The 20,000-nt window shown below is 33.7% G+C and overlaps 1 protein-coding gene across 7 annotated transcripts in view; it reads left to right on the forward strand.

Annotated features, from left to right (window-relative positions):
* The window catches only part of LOC144974395 (uncharacterized), a gene marked incomplete at its 3' end in the record, with an annotated part of 142,128 nt that overhangs the window by 72,581 nt on the left and 49,547 nt on the right, over positions 1–20,000 (forward strand). For all 7 annotated transcript variants that reach the window (XM_078917236.1, XM_078917235.1, XM_078917240.1 and 4 more), the window contains 10 exon segments: positions 4,225–4,328; positions 7,188–7,298; positions 9,269–9,406; positions 11,562–11,738; positions 12,464–12,623; positions 15,163–15,263; positions 15,881–15,997; positions 16,932–17,061; positions 19,108–19,216; positions 19,696–19,900. In XM_078917236.1, the coding sequence (XP_078773362.1) occupies positions 4,225–4,328; positions 7,188–7,298; positions 9,269–9,406; positions 11,562–11,738; positions 12,464–12,623; positions 15,163–15,263; positions 15,881–15,997; positions 16,932–17,061; positions 19,108–19,216; positions 19,696–19,900 (1,352 nt within the window).

The raw sequence follows: 20,000 nt of genomic DNA on the forward strand, positions 1-20,000 counted from the left end.
ATGACTTTTATCTTTTTGAAAATTGGCCTGTGGATATAAAAGAATTTGAAAGAGAACAGTTTTATTTACGGAATATCGTATGCAGATATATCGACCCATTACCTTAAATGTTATAATGTCTTTGTCACTTAGATGCAAAAGACAAAATTTCAAGAGAAAGGTATGGATTTTGGCTTACGTTACATTGAAGGAGATGGATAATATGTGCGGCTATGTGGTCTATTGGTATGACACTCGCTTTCGGGTCGGAAGGTCCTGGGTTCGAGCCTCGCTCGACGCATAGTTGAGTCCTTGGAAAAGACTCTATACTCACATTCTCTCACCGTACTCAGGTGTAAAATGATTACCTGGTCGTTAACAGCGTTGTCTTTGTCCGAAAAATTGTAATATCGCCTAACAGGCGTCATGTCTTGTCCTTTGAGCACGTTAAGTGGATATTGCGCTGAATAAAAGCTCATTTTAATTAATTTTAATATCGTACTGAAAGCTGGCATGTGTATATAAATGTGTGTATAACTACCAACTCAAACGAACTTGAAAGAGAACAGTTTAATTTACCGAAAATCGTAAACAGATTCATTAATTGAGCCATCACTCCAAAATGGTATTTTGTTTGGGTTACTTAGATGCAAAAGACTAAATTTGCAGTAGCAATGACTATCCCGCACAAATCTTTGGGCCTCTTTTTCGCTCACGAAGTGCCCGAATTCGCGTCAAAATATGGGACGAAGCCGTTTCGTATATGCTATTAAAAATCAATTACGACCCTGTTTATCGATGAATATGACTGAAAGTTGGCACACAGTTAGAAAAAAAGTCATTTTAGATTATGTCAAGCGACAAAACTCGTGCGATTACTAGAAAACCGTTAAAAATAGATTTTTACTCTATGGAGTAAAATATTTCTAAAACTACCGGGCGTGGAGGTTTTGTCGCTGACAAGGTAATACATGAACATTTCTTCTTTTTGGTTGTAAAATTTCATATGAATATGACGAGTACTTTTCCCGTATTTTACAAAACACCATCCTAATTTGCTCTTCAAGTTTCAATCTTTTAATTCACTTATTACGCAAGATACAACCAAAGGTCGAAAAAAATGCCGAAAAAGCGTCCCATATTTTCGCGTTTTTTCCTCTTTGCGGGTCATCCAAATAAATGACACCTTTGAAACTGCATAACTTGTTTATTTATGAATGGATTTTCAAAATTCAAAAACATTTTTACTCAGTGGAGATAAGGCTTTAATTTTAGACAAAGTAAATTTTTTTCCTCAAAAAGAGAAAAAAACATTTTTCATAGTCATTGCTAATTTGCAGAGAAAAAAAAAAACAAGTAGTTTGGTAATGTTTATATGTTTTATTGACAGAGGTGGATTATACCTCATTATATCATATTACAATCGTAGCTGTCCTTTCAATGAACGATGCCCGTTTGATGAATTTAATTGAGCTTTGAGCTTTTTTATTCACAGCAATATCGGCTAAACGTGCTCAAAGCGCTTTACAGGGGTCCCTGGACAACAGCAGCAGCACTTAACATGTAGGACGGGACATGACGCCCATTAGGCGATATTATTTTTTTTTCGGACACAGACAACGCTGTTAACGACCAGGTAATCATTTTATACTTGAGTACGTCGATAGAATGTGAGTATAGAACGTTTTCCAAGGACTCAACCATGCGCCGATCGAGGCTCGAACCCGGGACCTTCCGATCCGAAAGCGACTGTCATACCACTAGACCACAGAACCTCACAAACACGATGAACGTGATGATAAGTCCATCAACTCAAATTTTCTGATTCAAGTGTTGAATTAAAGTTGAACTCAATTTCTCTTGCCTTAATAGACAATTAATTATTAGACTTCATAAGAAAACCTCACTTTTTTCTAAAAATTTGGGCACGGAGAGATATTTTCTATCTTTATATTTTATATATTTCTCTCACGTATTGTAAAATTCTTTCCATGAGTTAGGAACGGAAAAATATTAACTAAAAAAAGATTGTATTCAAACAAATGAGATGAAACACTAAATGGTATCAATTCAATGCAAGTACTCCCACCTCATTGTCATAATTAATAACTGAAAGGTTTGAAACACTACCATCGTGCTCAAATAATGGCGTCTGTTTTTGATGGGATTTAATAAAACAAATAGGATTCACTAGTCTGATGTCACCTCCGCCGAGCAACGAGCAGCTTGGTTCTAAACAAAGAAAATCGGTACTTTTTATTCTTCATGCTGGCTAGAACTTTTTCACATGTTATATGATCAGAATGTATAAAACTCAAAATATGATCAGATTTATAATGGTTTTCTCCTCTGAATACACTTTTATGCTCGTCGGAGAAGTATTTCATAAGGGCGTCCGCCATTGTTTCGATAGTTTAGAACCAGTTACTAAGTTACTATGCGTCATTACGAGGGAAGTTACGTCACTACTGTTGAAGCATATTTTTTAAAAATCATCATTATGTCTAATCAATCTCGTAACACATGCAAACCATCTTCATGTCAATTGTAAACACCATGCAAGATTCGCTCACGATTGGTCTAGTGGTATTATAGCTCCGTATTACAAATAATCCAAATTTGCCTAAGTATATATAAAACTATTAGTTTGAGGTAATTGGTCACTTAATATATGAATTACCATCTCAAAACGGTATTATGTCAATGTTGACTTAAATGTGCAAAATCAAAGATTTAGTGGAGAATACGAAAATGGATTTAATTTTACAGGGTTTATTTATGAAAATAAATTTAGTGTCTAAAGACGATGAAAACTAAAAACGTACTTGCCTAGTCATGTTTGGCTTTCAAATTACATTTTAGACAACGAATTCATCCTGTCATAATACCGTTTTGAGGCGAAGCGTTACAAATGTCTCATAATGACTCACAATCTCAATTCGATTTTATGTCTAGATGATAAAAAGATACTGAATATGTGACCCATTGCCTCAAAACGGTATTATCACATGGTGGTCTATGTTATATGCTAAATATTAAATAGGGGAAAAGTGATTAAAAAAAAAGACTGGTTCTAATTTCCTTACCCACTTCCAAGGAGTTCTGAACTGGAAAGGGAAGACGATGTGGCGTCGTCGTCGTCGTCGTCATCGTTGTAGTAGTAGTAGTAGTAGTAGTAGTAGTAGTAGTAGTAGTAGTAGTAGTAGTGGTCGTATTAGTAGTAGTAGTAGTAGTAGTAGTGGTGTATTAGTAGTAGTAGTAGTAGTAGTAGTAGTAGTTAGTAGTAGTAGTAGTAGTAGTAGTAAGTAGTAGTAGTAGTAGTAGTAGTAGTAGTAGTAGTAGTAGTAGTAGTAGTAGTAGTAGTAATAGTAGTAGTAGTAGTAGTAGTAGTAGTAGTAGTAGTAGTAGTAGTAGTAGTAGTAGTATAGTATGTAGTAGTAGTAGTAGTAGTAGTAGTAGTAGTAGTAGTAGTAGTAGTAGTAGTAGTAGTAGTAGTAGTTGTTGTTGTTGTTATTGTTGTTGTTGTTGTAGTGGTAGTATTAGTAGTAGTAGGAGTAGTAGTAGTAGTAGTAGTAGTAGTAGTAGTAGTAGTAGTAGTAGTAGTAGTAGTAGTAGTAGTGGTAGTAGTAGTAGTAGTAGTAGTGTAGTAGTAGTAGTAGTAGTAGTAGTAGTAGTTGTTGTTGTTGTAGTAGTAGTAGTAGTAGTAGTAGTAGTAGTAGTAGTAGTAGTAGTAGTAGTAGTAGTAGTAGTAGTAGTAGTAGTAGTAGTAGTGGTAGTGGTAATTGTATTATTATTATTATTATTATTATTATTATTATTATTATTATTATTATTATTATTATTATTATTATTATTAATATAAGTAGTAGTAGTGGACGTAGTAGTAGTAGTAGTAGTAGTAGTAGTAGTAGTAGTAGTAGTAGTAGTAGTAGTAGTAGTAGTAGTTAGTAGTAGTAGTAGTAGTAGTAGTAGTAGTAGTAGTGGTAGTAGTAGTAGTAGTAGTAGTAGTAGTAGTAGTAGTAGTAGTAGTAGTATAGAAGAGTATGAAGAAGTATTACTGTTATCATCTTCTTCATCATCAATCTCCTTCATTCTTATCAGCACTGTTGCGTTTCTTCCTTGTTTTATGATGAGCTGCACATATCGTTTTTATTTCAATACCAGAATTACATAATCATAAACAATAGATTTTCCCCCTGCAATATCTTAATTCTAACTTTCAATTATTTCGAAATATGTCCTCAGAAAAGTTGGAAACATTTGGCTAGGAATTGATAGTAAGAATGAAAATGGGAAATGGAGTTATTACAACAACGGGTCAAAAATACAATGGAGCAACTGGGCAAAAGGTAGCAAGCATTGAATTCAGCACAGTTTAACCGAAGCCTTAGTCAACCCATAGTCTCACTGTCTTTATGCTATTATTATTATTATTATTATTATTATTATTATTATTATTATTATTATTATTATTATTATTATTATTATTATTATTATTATTATTATTATCATCATCATTATAATTATTATTATTATTATTATTATTATTATTATTATTATTATTATTATTATTAGTATTATTATTATTATTATTATTTTTATTATATTATTATTATTATTACTATTATTATTATTATTATTATTATTATTATTATTATTATTATTATTATTATTATTATTATTATTATTATTATTATTTATTATTATTAACATTATTATTATTATTATTATTATTATTATTATTATTATTATTTTATTATTATTATTATTATTATTATTATTATTATTATATTATTATTATTTTATTATTATTATTATTATTATTATTATTATTATATTATTATTATTATTATTATATTATTATTATTATATTATTATTATTATTATTATTATTATTATTATTATTATTATTAATTATTAATTATTATTATTATTATCTCAATTGATACCTATCTACATGTCAATGTAAATCGCTTAGTGATTGTTTAGATGGGGTAAAGCGCTATGGTAAGATTAATTTATTAGATATAATTGTTTTCAGAGCGCTAATTGGCTTGTAATTACTCACCAACGTCTCTCAGGCTATAATTGTTTAAGGTTATACATAGTTTAGTGTTTGGCAAGATTGTTCTGGTGGGCAGAAATGATATTTTACTTAAACGCCCACCATCACTAGAATTTTACGATCATTGTAGTATGTATGTCTATAGATAGTGTGCGCTTGGCTATGAAGCTCACAATATTGCCACCCGGAAGAATAGAGGACCAACACACAAAACTATGTGTAACCATAAACGGTTATAGTGTGGTTAATACAGTTTAGTGAGAATAACTTATAATTGAAGATGGCAAAAAGCAATAACAAAGACCCGAGTGACGTCAACTTCATTCTATCTATAAGGCTACCGGACAATATGTCATTTTATTTTGGTGTTTTTTTTTCATAACGATCTGAAAAAGTGTTTTAAAACAAAAACAAAACCAAACAAAAAACGTAATCTTTTATACAGAGCAACATCCACAAAGCGTGCCCAAAGCCCTTTACAGGGGTTCCCGAGCCAACAGCAACATTTAACATCTAAGACAAGACATGACGTCTGTTAGGCGATATTACATACTTTTCGAACAGGGACAAGGCTGTTAAACGGCCGGTATTCATTTTACACATGTTTACGGTGAGAGAATGTGAGTAACAAGTCTTTTTCAAGAACTCAACAATGCACAGCTCAGAACAGGACTCATTTACATGTCTAGACTCATGTCAACCGGTAATCAGAAAATCTGTGGTTTGATCCCCAGTCGAGGTGGTCTGTAATTTTGGATTAAAAAAAAAAAAAACTTCAATTTTTTTGGCTGTATCTTTCTTTCTATCTTTGCCTGGCACTGTACATATACACCTTTAAAGAAACTAGAGCTCTTGTGTATCTCAATATCCACTAAATGTGCTCAAAGCGCTTTACAAAAGGGTAGTAGTGGTGGTGGTAGTAGCAGCAGCAGTAGTAGTAGTAGTAGTAGTAGTAGTAGTAGTAGTAGTAGTAGTAGTAGTAGTAGTAGTAGTGGTAGTAGTAGTAGTAGTAGTAGTAGTAGTAGTAGTAGTAGTAGTAGTAGTAGTAGTAGTAGTAGTATAGTAGTAGTAGAGCAGTAGTATAGTAGTAGTAGTAGTAGTAGTAGTAGTAGTAGTAGTAGTAGTAGCAGCAGTAGTAGTAGTAGTAGTAGTAGTAGTAGTAGTAGTATAGTAGTAGTAGTAGTAGTATGTAGTAGTAGTAGTAGTAGTAGTACTAGTAGTAGTAGCAGCAGTAGTAGCAGCAGCAGTAGTAGTAGTAGTAGTAGTAGTAGTAGTAGTAGTAGTAGTAGTAGTAGTAGTAGTAGTAGTAGTAGTAGTAGTAGTAGTGGTAGTAGTAGTAGTATAGAAGAGTATGAAGAAGTATTACTGTTACCATCTTCTTCATCATCAATCTCCTTCATTCTTATCAGCACTGTTGCGTTTTTTCCTTATTTTATGATGTGCTGCACATATCGTTTTTATACCAACAGCAACAAGTAACATGTAGAACGAGACACAACGCATGTGAGGCGATATTAGAATTTATTTCCCACTGAGACAACGCTGGTGACGACCAGGTACTCATTTTACACCTGAATACGGTGAGAGAATGTGAATAAAGAGTCTTTTCCAAGGAATCAACTATGCACCGAGCGAGGTTCGAACCCATGCCCTTCCGATCTGAAAGCGAGTGTCATACCATTAGACCACTTAGCCGCACCGATCCTTTAAGATCCTTATCTTACCACACTACCTCCTTGCTAATATGTTTCAATGCATGACATAATCAGTTCAAATGTGAAAATTTTGGATTTTCATTTTTTTTTCATATTCCATTTTAATCTTCATTTAAAGTAAATCGGGTGATTTTCATGAAGTTAAGGTGAGATGTATGGGAAAGGTATCCAGCAACTTTTCTCAAATCCATACTTTTTCAACTTGACTAGCTGTAAAAAATATTTAGAAGTGAAATTAAGCTTTGATATTTCCGAAAGATGTATTATACAAAAAGGGTTGATTTAATCATTTATGACAAGAACTCATCTTTGATAAAACATTGACCTTCTAAATAAACTTGGCAATATCTTAGTTCAAAACTTTTCACCATCCGACTGATTATGGCATTCTCTGTAACATATTTTCACTTTGAAATATATTTTCCTAGGAGAACCCAACCACTTTTGGAGCGAGACGTGTGTTTCAATGAGATTCGACGGTACATGGAATGACATTCCTTGTTATGTGACCACCGCTGTTGTATGTGCAATACCTTTAGGTACGTTATAGTCATGGTATAGTAGTATTAGTAGCTTTGGCTACACCTCGGAATTCATTTCGTCAATCCAGCTTTGAAAGTCTTCCTCCGCCCTAAGGACGGTTTCATAGCTGGTCTCTGGAGCTGCCTGACATTTCTGCAGGTATCACTGTTCCCATGTTTCCGCCAGCACATAATTGATGCAGTTCTGGCATTTCCAGTTAAGAGGCGATTTGAGGAAACCCAGTATTTCCCGGTGTTGTGGAATGCAGGCACTCTTCTAGTTGGATCTTTTATGATGTTTCCTCCTCTTGGGGTTTCCCTGTTCCACATTTCTCTCCAGTTTTCCTCCACTCTGATGAAGCCTCTTAGGCAATATTACATTTTTTTTATAAACAGAGGCAATGCTCTTAATGACTAGCTACCCATATTACACATGAGTACGGTTAGATAATGTGAGTAAAGCGCCTTTTCAAAGAACTCAACTATGCACTGTTTGGGACTCGAACCCAGGACCTCCTGATCCAAAGACGAGTGCCATACCACTAGGTCACATAGCCGCTCATTAAGCCCGTGGTACTGGAGTGTACCAACTTTCTAAATTATGGCAGGGACAATAGCAACTCCTTGCTACCCTCTAGATAGGACACTATTTGAATCGCAAAGTACTATCCGACAGATCTAACCGGCCCTGCTGTCCTATCACCGCTGGTGGACAGAAAAAAATATGGACATCACCCCAAATCAATATCGGCCCCTTTTCTGTTTGAAATGAGCGCTCAACCACCTGAGCTATTGGGACTCACCTGAGTACTTTGTGATACTTAATTTTTATTCATAGCGGTATATTCTGCTCATTTTCTAATCAGTAACTTATTATTCATTCATCTGCATTATACAAGGTAGAGGGCTACATCAAAAACGTCTTTGTCTTCTAGATTTGAGCATTTATATAGTGATTTTTTTACGATTTTACTAAGGTCAATGCGCTTCATGTTATTCTGGCATGGCAGTTTTTTGCATCATTTCGCAAAATATCACTGATTTCCATGGCAAATGTTTGCAAATATTGAGATTTTGCAAAGAAAAAAAACCCCAACAATGATAATTTTTAAAAGACATTAATAATTGTTTTTAAAAACAGAGATATTTTTCTTTTAATTTGATAGCTCGTGCAGAACGTGAAAGATGATTAATCAAGAGAAGTTTCTTTTTTACTATCTCATTTTCTTCCTTTTTACTGGCGCTGGTATGACCTTACATTTGTTGTAAGCGTAGTGAAACCCTTAAAAACAAACAAATACCTTTGTCTTTCATGAACTAATTGTGGGATTTTAGGAAAATTAATCGCAAATTTTGCAATTTTTAAGCAAATTTAGCTGTTTTTAGCTTGCAAAATTTGGGGTTTTTTTTCTTTAAAAAACTGCAATGTCAGGTTATTACATTTATTCCCTAAGCAAGCCATTTTGAAGCATAAATCCATTTTATACAGTCCTAATAACGTATTAGGCATCGTTTTTGCACGCATGCTCCCTCCTACTTAGTATTGGCTTGGGTAGAGTCAGGTACTCATCCACACCTGATTCCAGAGAGACAATGTGTGTAAATTTCCTTACCAAGAATACGGCATCCTGATCAGTGTTTACCACGATCAATGTAACCCACTATAAATAAACGTAATATTGTGATAAACGGCTTAGATATATTATTATTATCATTATTATTATTATTATTATTATTATTATTATTATTATTATTATTATTATTATTATTATTATTATTATTATTATTATTAATATTATTATTAATTATTATTATCATTATCATTATTATTATTATTACTATTATTATTATTATTATATTATTATTATTATTATTATTATTATTATTATTATTATTATTATTATTATTATTATTATTATTATTATTATTATTATTATTATTATTTATTATTATTATTATTATTATTATTATTATTATTTTATCCTTAGGTACAGGAGCATGTGTGGATGTTTTAGGAGGTCAATGCCAGAGGCTTTTAACAGACAGGCCAACCCTTTGTGAAGATCAACCAATGTTTGCTGAGATTTACTGTCACAACATGTGTTTTTGTGCTAAGGAAAAAGCAAGTGAGTTGGATTTGTCATCGAGTGCAACCGTAGCCATCTTTAAGTTATAGCCTGACACTGAAACCCAACAAGACTGGCATTTTGACGTCATTATTTGGTTTTTGCACCGTCTAGTGAGTTGTCGTTAGTAGTGCTCATAGAAACAAGTGGTCCCATTGGTTGAACTATTGAATACAACTCACGATTTGTTTTCTTTTGTGACCAAAGACTGGCATTTTGACGTCATTTTTAAGTCAGTGTCATGCTATTAGTTAACGATGGCTACAGTGCAAAAATGAATGTATTCTATCTAAACTTTCATTGCGTTTGATTCAAGGATTAGACTTTGAAATGATGAAACCTGCTAAGTCACATTCTAGGGTCTTCTTATATTATATAGCGCAAAATCCACTAAACGTGCTCAAAGCGCTTTACAAGGTGTATCTGGACAATGGCGAATCTTAACATGTAAGATGATGACGATATTTTAGGCGATCTTACAATTTTTGTGGACAGATGCAATGCTGTTAACAGGCAGGTACTCATTTTACACCTGAGTATGGTGAAAGAATGTGAGTAAAGAGCCATTTCCAAGCACTTAACTATTCGCCGCTCTGAACAGGTCTCTAATCTTCCACCTTCTGATCCAAAAGCGAGAGTTATACCACTAAACCACATAGGAGACTTTATGCTTAAATCCTTTTTTTTCGATTCTATTTCCTCACTAATAAATTGGATTTATCTTATTTCAAGCAATACTTTTTATTGAAACTTGACAATGATATGTTACTGATTAACTATTCATTTTTTGTACATGTGTATCCAAGTATATGATGAAAAAAAAAAATTAAATTTGGAAAATAAAAACCAGACAATATTTGACATAATATTATCACTGACATCCTCATCATTATAAAGATCATTTAGAAATCTTGTACACCATTTGATAATTGATAGTGGATAAACTAATTCCTTTAATTCATGCGCAAGGGTAAGCAATTCAGCACCGCAAAGTGAACTAGGGTAATGGGACTTGCTCAATGCCACACGTCGCAGCGGGAACTGAAACTTAAAAAAGAGCTTTTATATAGCGTGATATCCACTAAACATGCTCAAAGCGCTTTACAAGGGGTCTCTGCCTAACAGCAACATTTTAAAATGTAGGACGGAACTTGACGCCTGTTAGGTGATATTACAATTTTTTTTCGGACAGAGACAACGCTTTTAATGGCCAATTACTCTTTTACACCTGAGTGCGGTGAGAGAATGGGAGTATAGAGCCTTCTCCAAGGACTCAACTAGGCGCCTAGCAAGGCCCGGACCCAGGACCTTCGGATCCGAAAGAGTATGTCATACCACAAGACCACATAGCCGCACAAATTTGATGTGTCTTGCTAAATTGTCTCGCCATTTGGATAATTTTCTATATTTCCAATTGTGATACAAAGCTGACTAGAAGCTGTGGACTGTAAAAAGTAATGAACAAAAATGAATAGAACAGTTTCAAAAAAGAACAAAATACCAAACATGGGCTCAAAATCCTTCTTTAGCCAATAATAAACATAATTATAAATAATAATAATAATAATAATATAATAATAATAATAATAATAATAATAATAATAATAATAATAATATAATAATAATAATAATAATAATAATAATAAATAATAATAATAATATAATAATAATAATAATAATAATAATAATAATAATAATAATAATAATAATAATAATAATAATAATAATAATAATAATAGTAATAATAATAATAATAATAATAATAATAATAATAATAATAATAATAATAATAATAATAATAATAATAATAATAATAATAATAATAATAATAATAATAATAATAATAATAATAATAAATAATAATAATAATAATAATAATAATAATATAATAATATAATAATAATAATAATAATAATATAATAATAGTAATAACATAATAATAATAATAATAATAATAATAATAATAATAATAATAATAATAATAATAATAATAATAATAATAATCATAACACACAATCTTTTTGTTATTAGATGAAGAAGGATTTGAGCCGAAATGTTCTATGTCTGGTAATTTGTTCTTTTTAAAAAAAAAAAATTTTACATTCATCTTTGTTCAAAACATTTTACATTTCCACTGGTTGACCTCTTGTTACAGATTGCTCCATAGAGAACACCAACCCTAACGTGATAACTCTCACAACTCAATCAACCATATCAGCAGGAGAGTCTGTGAAATACACATGTGAAAGATTTACATATCCAACCAAGGGAAATGAACACCAGGCATGTCTTCCTGAAGGGAAACTGAGTGGAGAACCTTTGCAATGCGAGGGTAGGAGAGGAATATGCGACTTCTTCTTCTTCTTCTTCTTCTTCTTCTTCTTCTTCTTCTTCTTCTTCTTCTTCTTCTTCTTCTTCTTGCTCCTCCTGATCCTCCTCTTCCACCTCCTCCTCTTCCTATATAAGACGCTGTCAAACGGAATGTCTCCTTATAAAAGAAAAACTAAACAAAAACAAGAACTTTCTACATTTAATTTTGACTAGCAGATTATCCACTGGAAAAAAAGCAAAAAATGGCTACAAGTATTCATGAATTTACTCACTCCCTTGAAAAAAAAAGATATTGTTATTTATTTTTTAGTACCACTTTGAATCAAATCAAAATATGTCAGGCCATTATTGATGATTAAAACTTTTATTCAAGAAATTGTTATATTTAATTTATTTTTGACAGATGCTTTCAGTTTTATGCTACATTTTATTTTCACTTGCTCTTTCAAACAAATGCCATCTCAGAAAAAAAACAAAACAACAAAAGACCGCAAGAAATTACTCTATTTATCATTGACCTTTAATTTCAATCAGACTTTTCCCTTAAAGAAAGATAATTGTTACATTTATTTTTCATTCACATTTTCCCCTTGAAAAGTTGTGAAATAGCTACTTTCATTTCCTATTAATTATCTCATATTTTTATCTAACACATTCAACCAGATTATCTTGTTGGAAAATAAAACACAAGAAGTTATTACTTTTACTTTTTACACTTTCAACCAGAATGTCCACTTGGATTTAAAAAAGTCAAGGACGCTTGCCACGGTTTATTAGTAGGCAAGATTTTATCTGTAGAAGATGCAGAGGAAGAATGCCAGAAGGTTGATGGATTCCTTGCAATGCCCAAAACTAAAAAGGAAAGCGACGCCATTACTTCACTGGGGTAAGAATGACATATTGCTTTAACCCTCTCCTTACCACCCACAGCAAAATCGTCACATCTGCTACGATACAATATACCAATTTTTGCTTATTCAGATTTATGTTGTACATCATAAACTTTGAAGAATGATATTTGTTTCATTAATAAGAACATAAAGTTGTTTTATAGAGAGCTTGTTTGAATTTAAAAAATCAATTTTTCTGCTGGGTAAGCTTGCCATTTTGGAAAAATACTGAAAATGATTGGTAAGGAAAGGGCTAAAATGTTATTATGTCCTGGTGAATTTGATGCAGAAAAGTATTAAAAATAACAGAAATGTGATTTATTGTCTTAAAGCGGCATTGTATTTATTAATGTGATTGAAATTGAATTTTCAGCTAAGAATAAGAAATTTGATATAGCTAGAGCTTTTATATAGCGCAATATGTACTCAAAGCGCTTTAAAATTGGTCCATGACCAACAGCAACACGTAACATTTAGAATGGGACATGACGCCTGTTAGGCAATATTACAATTTTTCAGACAGAGACAACACTGTTGACGGTCATGAATACGGTGAGAGAATGTGAGAAAAGAGTCTTTTCCAAGGACTCAACTATGCGCCGATTGAGGTTCGAACCCAGGACTTTCCGATCCGAAAGAGCATGTCATAACACGAGACTACATAGCCGCACATAAGTTTATTTCTTTTAACAGTGGAGAGAGAACCCGCGATATTTGTGGGGAAATAAAGGATGTTACGGATAGGCATTATTATACTTAACAATAAGAGATGAAGTGAGTAGAAAAGTGCCAGAAGTCTCAACGGCCAGGCGGAGTTGTCGTACCAATAAGGTCGCGGGTTCAAACTCCCATCACCGCCGCGAAAAATGTTTATTCTCTATTGTCTTCTGGCACTTATCTACTCACTTCATCTCTTGTTGTTACCAACATAAGTGTCTGCTCCACTCACTTTTCTGGATTCTTATACTTCTGACTTGTAGAAATTAACATCAATCAAAATGGATCTTTTGAGCCAACAGTATCAAATTCGGTCCAGTACATCTGTTTTGAAAAAAATAGTTTTTAATTGAGCTTTCTATAGATCAATATCCACTAAATGTGCTCACAGCGCTTTACAAGGGATCCCTGGTCAACAGCAACATATAACATGTAGGACAGTTAGGCGATAATACAATTTTTCAGACAAAGACAACGCTGTTAACGGCCAGGTACTCATTTTACACCTGAGTACGGTGAAAGAAAGTGAATAAAGAGCATTTTCCAAGGACTCAACTATGCGCCGAGCGCGATGCTCGAACCAAGGACCTTCCGATCCGAAAGCGAGTGTCATACCACAAGATCAAGACCACACAGCCACACATCTGCTTAAATGAATCAGGCAATAGGGCAACCAGATGGCAATTCCCAACATCAAATGACCGATCATTATGCCCTAGCAGATTTTAAAATGTTAATAATTTGAGTCAACAGGTTATAGAATTACCCTTAACTTTCAAAAAGGTCTGCTAGTTACTCGAATATCAATCTGTAAATTTTAGATGTGCCAATAATTCTGGGCTTTTTGTTAAAAATTAAAAATTTAACACGGGTTGCAGAGAACAATTTTGGACCCCAACCTTATTATTTTAAAGAACAGGTTAATGTTTATCTTCCACGAACAGGTTCTGTCAATAGGTCTCATATATACATATATATATAATGACTAATGAAGAAGTATTAGAGCAAGCTGAAACTAAAAGGTTATTAATGCTTACAATAGGAAAAGGATAAATGCAATTTTTAGGGCACCTAAATCGACATAAATGTATTGAACATCTTGCACTAACAGGAACGATAGAAGGTAAAAAGAGTAAAGGTAGACCAAGAAAAACATATTTGAATAGTTTGAACAGCTGGGTGACAAAGAAAGAGAAGAGTATCATTAGTTTTCTGAGGTTATCTGATCAGAGAGATGAATGGCGTACCATGATCACCGATGTCGGCCACAGACTTGGTACTTGAAGAAGAATAATATATCTGTAAAAAACAGTTTTATATTTTTTTTAGATATGCCAATAACTCCATGCTCATATAATTTTAAAGAAGACGTTAAGGCTCCACTTCCACGAATAGGTTCGGCCAAAAGGTACTGATATATACATCTGTAAAAAATAGTTTTATATTTTTTTTTATATTTGCCAAAAACTCCGTGCTCATATTATTTTAAAGAAAAAATAGGTTAATTTTCTCTTCCACGAATAGGTTCGGCCAAAAGGTACTCATAAATAAATCTGTAAAAAATAGTTTTATATTTGCCAAAAACGCAATGTTCATATTATTTTTAAGGAAAAATAGGTTAATGTTTCTCTTCCACGAAAAGGTTCGGTCAAAAGGTACTCATAAATATATCTGTAAAAAATAGTTTTATAATTTTTATAGATTTTCCAATAATCCCGTGCTCGTTGGCAGAATTGTAACATGGGGTATAAAGAAGAATTTTGACTCCAACCCTATTTTTTGTAAAGAACAGATTACTATTTTCTCATCCACGACCAGATTGGGCCAAAAGTTATGGATTGGGATCACCGATATGAATAGTTCAGGCATGTATACATGGTCAGATGGGACTAGTGTCAGCTTCAATAATTGGAACGAAGGTGATTTTTAATGGATTCATTATCATCATCATCATCATCATCATCATCATCATCATCATCATCATCAATATTACTTTCCCCACCCCACCTGCATTATCTTCTACATATTCCTCTTCTCTTTTCCTTTTCGAAATATTTTTTCTGCTGTTCAATATTTTTTTTCTCAGCTTTTACTTTCCCTCTTTCTTCCATCTGTCGTCGTACATTCTAAGGATTAATCTTAGATCCACAGGCATGGTTCAATACTGATTAATTTGTTTTTTTCATTTGCAGGAATCATCATCAGCATCATAATCATCATTATCATCATCATCATGAAGATTATAGCAATTATTTCATCATGCTCATATAAATCATCATCATCATCATCATCATCATCATCATCATCATCATCATCATCATCATCATCATGAATATTACTTTCCCCACCCCACTTGCATTATCTTCTACATATTCCTCTTCTCTTTTCCTTTTCGAAATATTTTTTCTGCTGTTCAATATTTTTTTCTCAGCTTTTACTTTCCCTCTTTCTTCAATCAGTCGTGATCCATTCTAAAGCCTAATCTTAGAGCCACAGGCATGGTTCAATACTGATTAATTAATTTACTCATTTCCAGATAACACAAAGACTGGAGCGAATGAAACATGCACTGTGATGAATCCAGACAAAACATGGACCAAAGTAAATTGCGATGATTTCAAATTGACAACAGTTTGTACCATTCCGAAAAAAGGTAGACTATTCTAGAATACAGTTTTTTCCACTTTTTCACATCACACTCTTGCTTCCATATTTTGTATCTAGAGTATGTTACTGGGTGGGGTTCCCGACCTCCCATAGTGGACAGAGAGGTACTTGTTCTGTCTTCTATCCTCCTGTATCTGTTTTTTTTTTTCCAATTGTTTTCTGTCTTTGTCTTGGAATGAGACTACTTAGTTTTATCCTGACCCTGGCTGGAGTCCTTGGCTGAGAGGAAACAGTCGAATGTATAGTTATAGTTTTGATGAGCTGATATTTTTTCCCATGTAAATCATCCCTCTGTTATGTACTGTTTTTTCATAATATGATTTATAAACATTTGAGTGTATCCCTCTTAGTGGGATCTTGTGCTGGTCTTGGTGAGACTTTTAGGTAATCTCAAAATAAGTATACTGATCGTATGCTCTGTGAATCTACATATTATGTTCTCTATTTGAACAATTTCCCCTATGTCTTACTTTTTCCTCAAGTCCTTTTGATTGTATATCTAACAAGTTTTACTATCCAATTTTCTTCCTTTTTACTGACGCTGATATGACCTAGATGCGGCTGTGTGGTCTAGTGGTATGACACTCGCTTTCGGATCGGATGGTCCTGGGTTCGAGCCTTGCGCTCGGCGCATAGTTGAGTCCTTGGTAAAGGCTCTTTACTCACATTCTCTCACATTACTCAGGTGTAAAATGAGTACCTGGCCGTTAACAGCGTTGTCTTTGTCCGAAAAATTGTAATATCGCTTTACAGGCGTTATGTCCCGTCCTACATGCTAAATGTTGCTGTTGACCCCTTGTAAATACTTATCATCATCATCATCATCATCATCATCATCATCATCATCATCATCATCATCATCATCATCATCATCATCATCATCAACATCAATATATTATTCTTATTGATATCATATCCAGGTGGCAACGTATGCTTTGACCGGAAAGACAAAGGTGTGACTTATAAAGGGAAAATTAGTGTTACAAGTGACAACCAAGCCTGTAGCAAGTGGGCTGAGAGTAATTGCAGCATAAGCCCATTCCAAAAAGGGTATGTCAAAATCTAAATTGTTTCAAATCCTCAAATTGATAATATGTGACACACCCCTCTATCCGGTGATATTTTGGGTCGAACGTCTTTCTGAAAGGGAATGCCAATTGTTCAATTGGTAGAGCACCCGCTTCATTCGCAAGGGACTGAGATCGATCCCAGGTGCAGTTGTGATTTTTTTCCTGACCCCCTCCCACCCCCTTATGTCCACCCATCAGCGATCGTGTAGCTGGGTCTATTAGATCTGGTGGAAAGTACTTTGCGATTGGCCAGTGTCCTATCCAAAGGGTAGCAAGCAATGCTATTGTTCGTTTCAAGCTACAGAAACCAGGATAAACTCCGGCTCCATGGGCCCAATGGCTCTGAAGGAGTACGTTTCTTTCTGAATAGTAAATGTTACGTCGAATTCATGTAATTTTATCTAAACCTTATAGAAATACAGCTATATGGTCTAGTGATGTTACTTATAAGGTAATATGGGGTCTGAGTGATAGTTAAAAAGGCACCAAACACAAGCTAAGCTATTTATATAGAAATAATGCCGCTATATGGTTTGTGGTACGATACTCACTTTCACATCGCAAAGTCTTGAGTTCATGTCCTGCTCTTAGCTGCACAAAGTTGAGTCCTTGAAAAAGGCTCTTTACTCACATTCTACCACAGTACTCAGGTGTCAAATGAGTAGTGGTCGTTAACAATGTTGTTTCTGTCTGAAAAAAAAATATAATATCGCCTAACAGGCGTCATGACTCGTCCTACATGTTAAGTGTTGCCATTGACTAAGGACCTTTTGTAAAGCGCAATGAGGACGTTAAGTGGATATTGTACTATATAAACGCCCCAGCTTTAAATACTCTATTGATAAGTATGCATACTGTTTTGAAGCTACTCACGTTTCGAGTTTCATTAATTTTAATTCATAGATTAGAATCGAAGCTTAAAATTGAATTTTATTGATCATGTCGACATAGACATATTATTATTCTGAAGTCGGATAACCGAACCCAATTGGGAAGAAAAGTTGTGACGTCACACGCTCAACTTTTCCGGTTCCAAAATGATTGGAAGTGTATACATAACCCATTAATTCAGAGAAATAATAATGAATAGGTTACATATTGAATCATAAGCATGGCGCAACTATTGTAGTAGCAGGATTTATGGACAAAATCGGGACGTAAAAGAGCGAGGATGGATGGTCTTTATTGATGACCAGCATATATTTAGACCAGAAAATAAGATGCCATCACTTTGAAACCAGAATATCATTTACGCAAGGTATGTTTTCAGTCCTCCGTAATGGCAGTTTTATAATTACAATGCCAGGTTTTGACATCACACTTTGGTCCCTATTACGGTTTGTTTTAAGATTATTGCAATTGACCAAATTTTGCGTTGCTTTGAGAGTATTTCGAAAACGTCAATGAGAACATAAAAATTTGGGGTATCAGACTTGCAAATAAGTACAAGTCGGATTAATTCCATCCTATTATGTTGCCATTTTAAGAAAATTGGTCATATATATATACATATATATATATATATATATATATATATATATACATATATATATATATATATATATATATATATATATATATATATATATATATATATATATATATGTCAGTGCATGACATAATCAGTCGGAAGGTGAACATTTTGGATTAGTATTTTTTGTTTTTTTGTTTTTGCATTTTTCTGAAATCATATGCCCTCGAGAGCATTTTAATTTTTATTTGAAGTAAATTGGGTGATTTTCTATGAAGATAAGGTCAGATGTATGGGAAAGGTATCCAGCAACTTTTCTCTAATTTCAAACCTTTTCAACTTGACTAGCTGTAAAACGTATTTAGAAGTGAAATTAAGATTTGATATTTCCCGAAGATGTACAAAAAGGGTTGATCTAATCATTCTATGACAAGAACTCATTTTTGATCAAATTTTGACCTTCTAACTAAACTTGGAAATATCTCAGTTCAAACCTTTTCACCATCCGACTTACTATGTCATTTACTGAAACATGAGTTCTTTCACAATGCACAGATATGAAAGGTGTAACTTGGAATCCAACTATTGCCGTAACCCTGACAACAGCGAGAGGCCTTGGTGTTATACTGATGGATGCTCCAAGGCATTCTGTGATGTCTGCAATGTAAGTAATAATTGGATTCAATAGTCGGATGTCACGTTGTCCGGCAACGGCGGCCATTGTGGTTCTAAACAAAGAAAATCTGTATTTTTTAATTTTCATGCTGGCTAGAACTTTTCATATGTCTTGTGATCAGAATGTGTAAAAGTCAAAACATTATCAGATTTATAATGTTTTTTTTTTCCCTCTGGATACGCCTTTATGCTCGTCGGAGAAATATTTCATAAGAGCGTCCGCCATTGTTCCGATAGTTTAGAGCCAATGACTAAGTTACCATGCGTCATTACGAGGGAAGTGACGTTACGACAGTTGAAGCGTATTGTGGTAATGTGTTATTGTGGTATGACACTAGGCTTTGGATCCGAAGGTCCTGTTTTCGACTTCTGTTCTAGTATATCTGCTAGGAAGTATTAACGAATTTTGAATTTGTCCTTTGCCTTTGGATTCGCCTGCTCCCTATTTTGTCTCTTTAATCATTTCAGAATACTCCAACGGTCAATCAAAATATTGTTGATGTAAGATGTCAACCTCCTACCATTCCACCTGATGGCGAGATGGTCAGTCTTCCCAGAAAGTCTTACAAGCTTGGTGATGAAGTGACCTTCAAGTGTAATAGAAGCGATTTTGTGGTCACTACTGAGTGTATAACTAGTGGCGAGTGGTCACCAGTGGGATTTGTTTGCACAGGTAAATTTCTTATGCGGCTATGTGTTCCAGTGACATGACACTCGCTTCGGAAGGTCCTGGGTTCGAGCCTCACTCGGTGCAAAGTAGAGTCCTTGGAAAA

The sequence above is a fragment of the Berghia stephanieae genome, chromosome 6 (assembly GCF_034508935.2).
Source record: "Berghia stephanieae isolate SIO BIC M18660-M18661 chromosome 6, UCSD_Bste_1.3, whole genome shotgun sequence".
Lineage (NCBI taxonomy): Eukaryota > Metazoa > Mollusca > Gastropoda > Nudibranchia > Aeolidiidae > Berghia > Berghia stephanieae.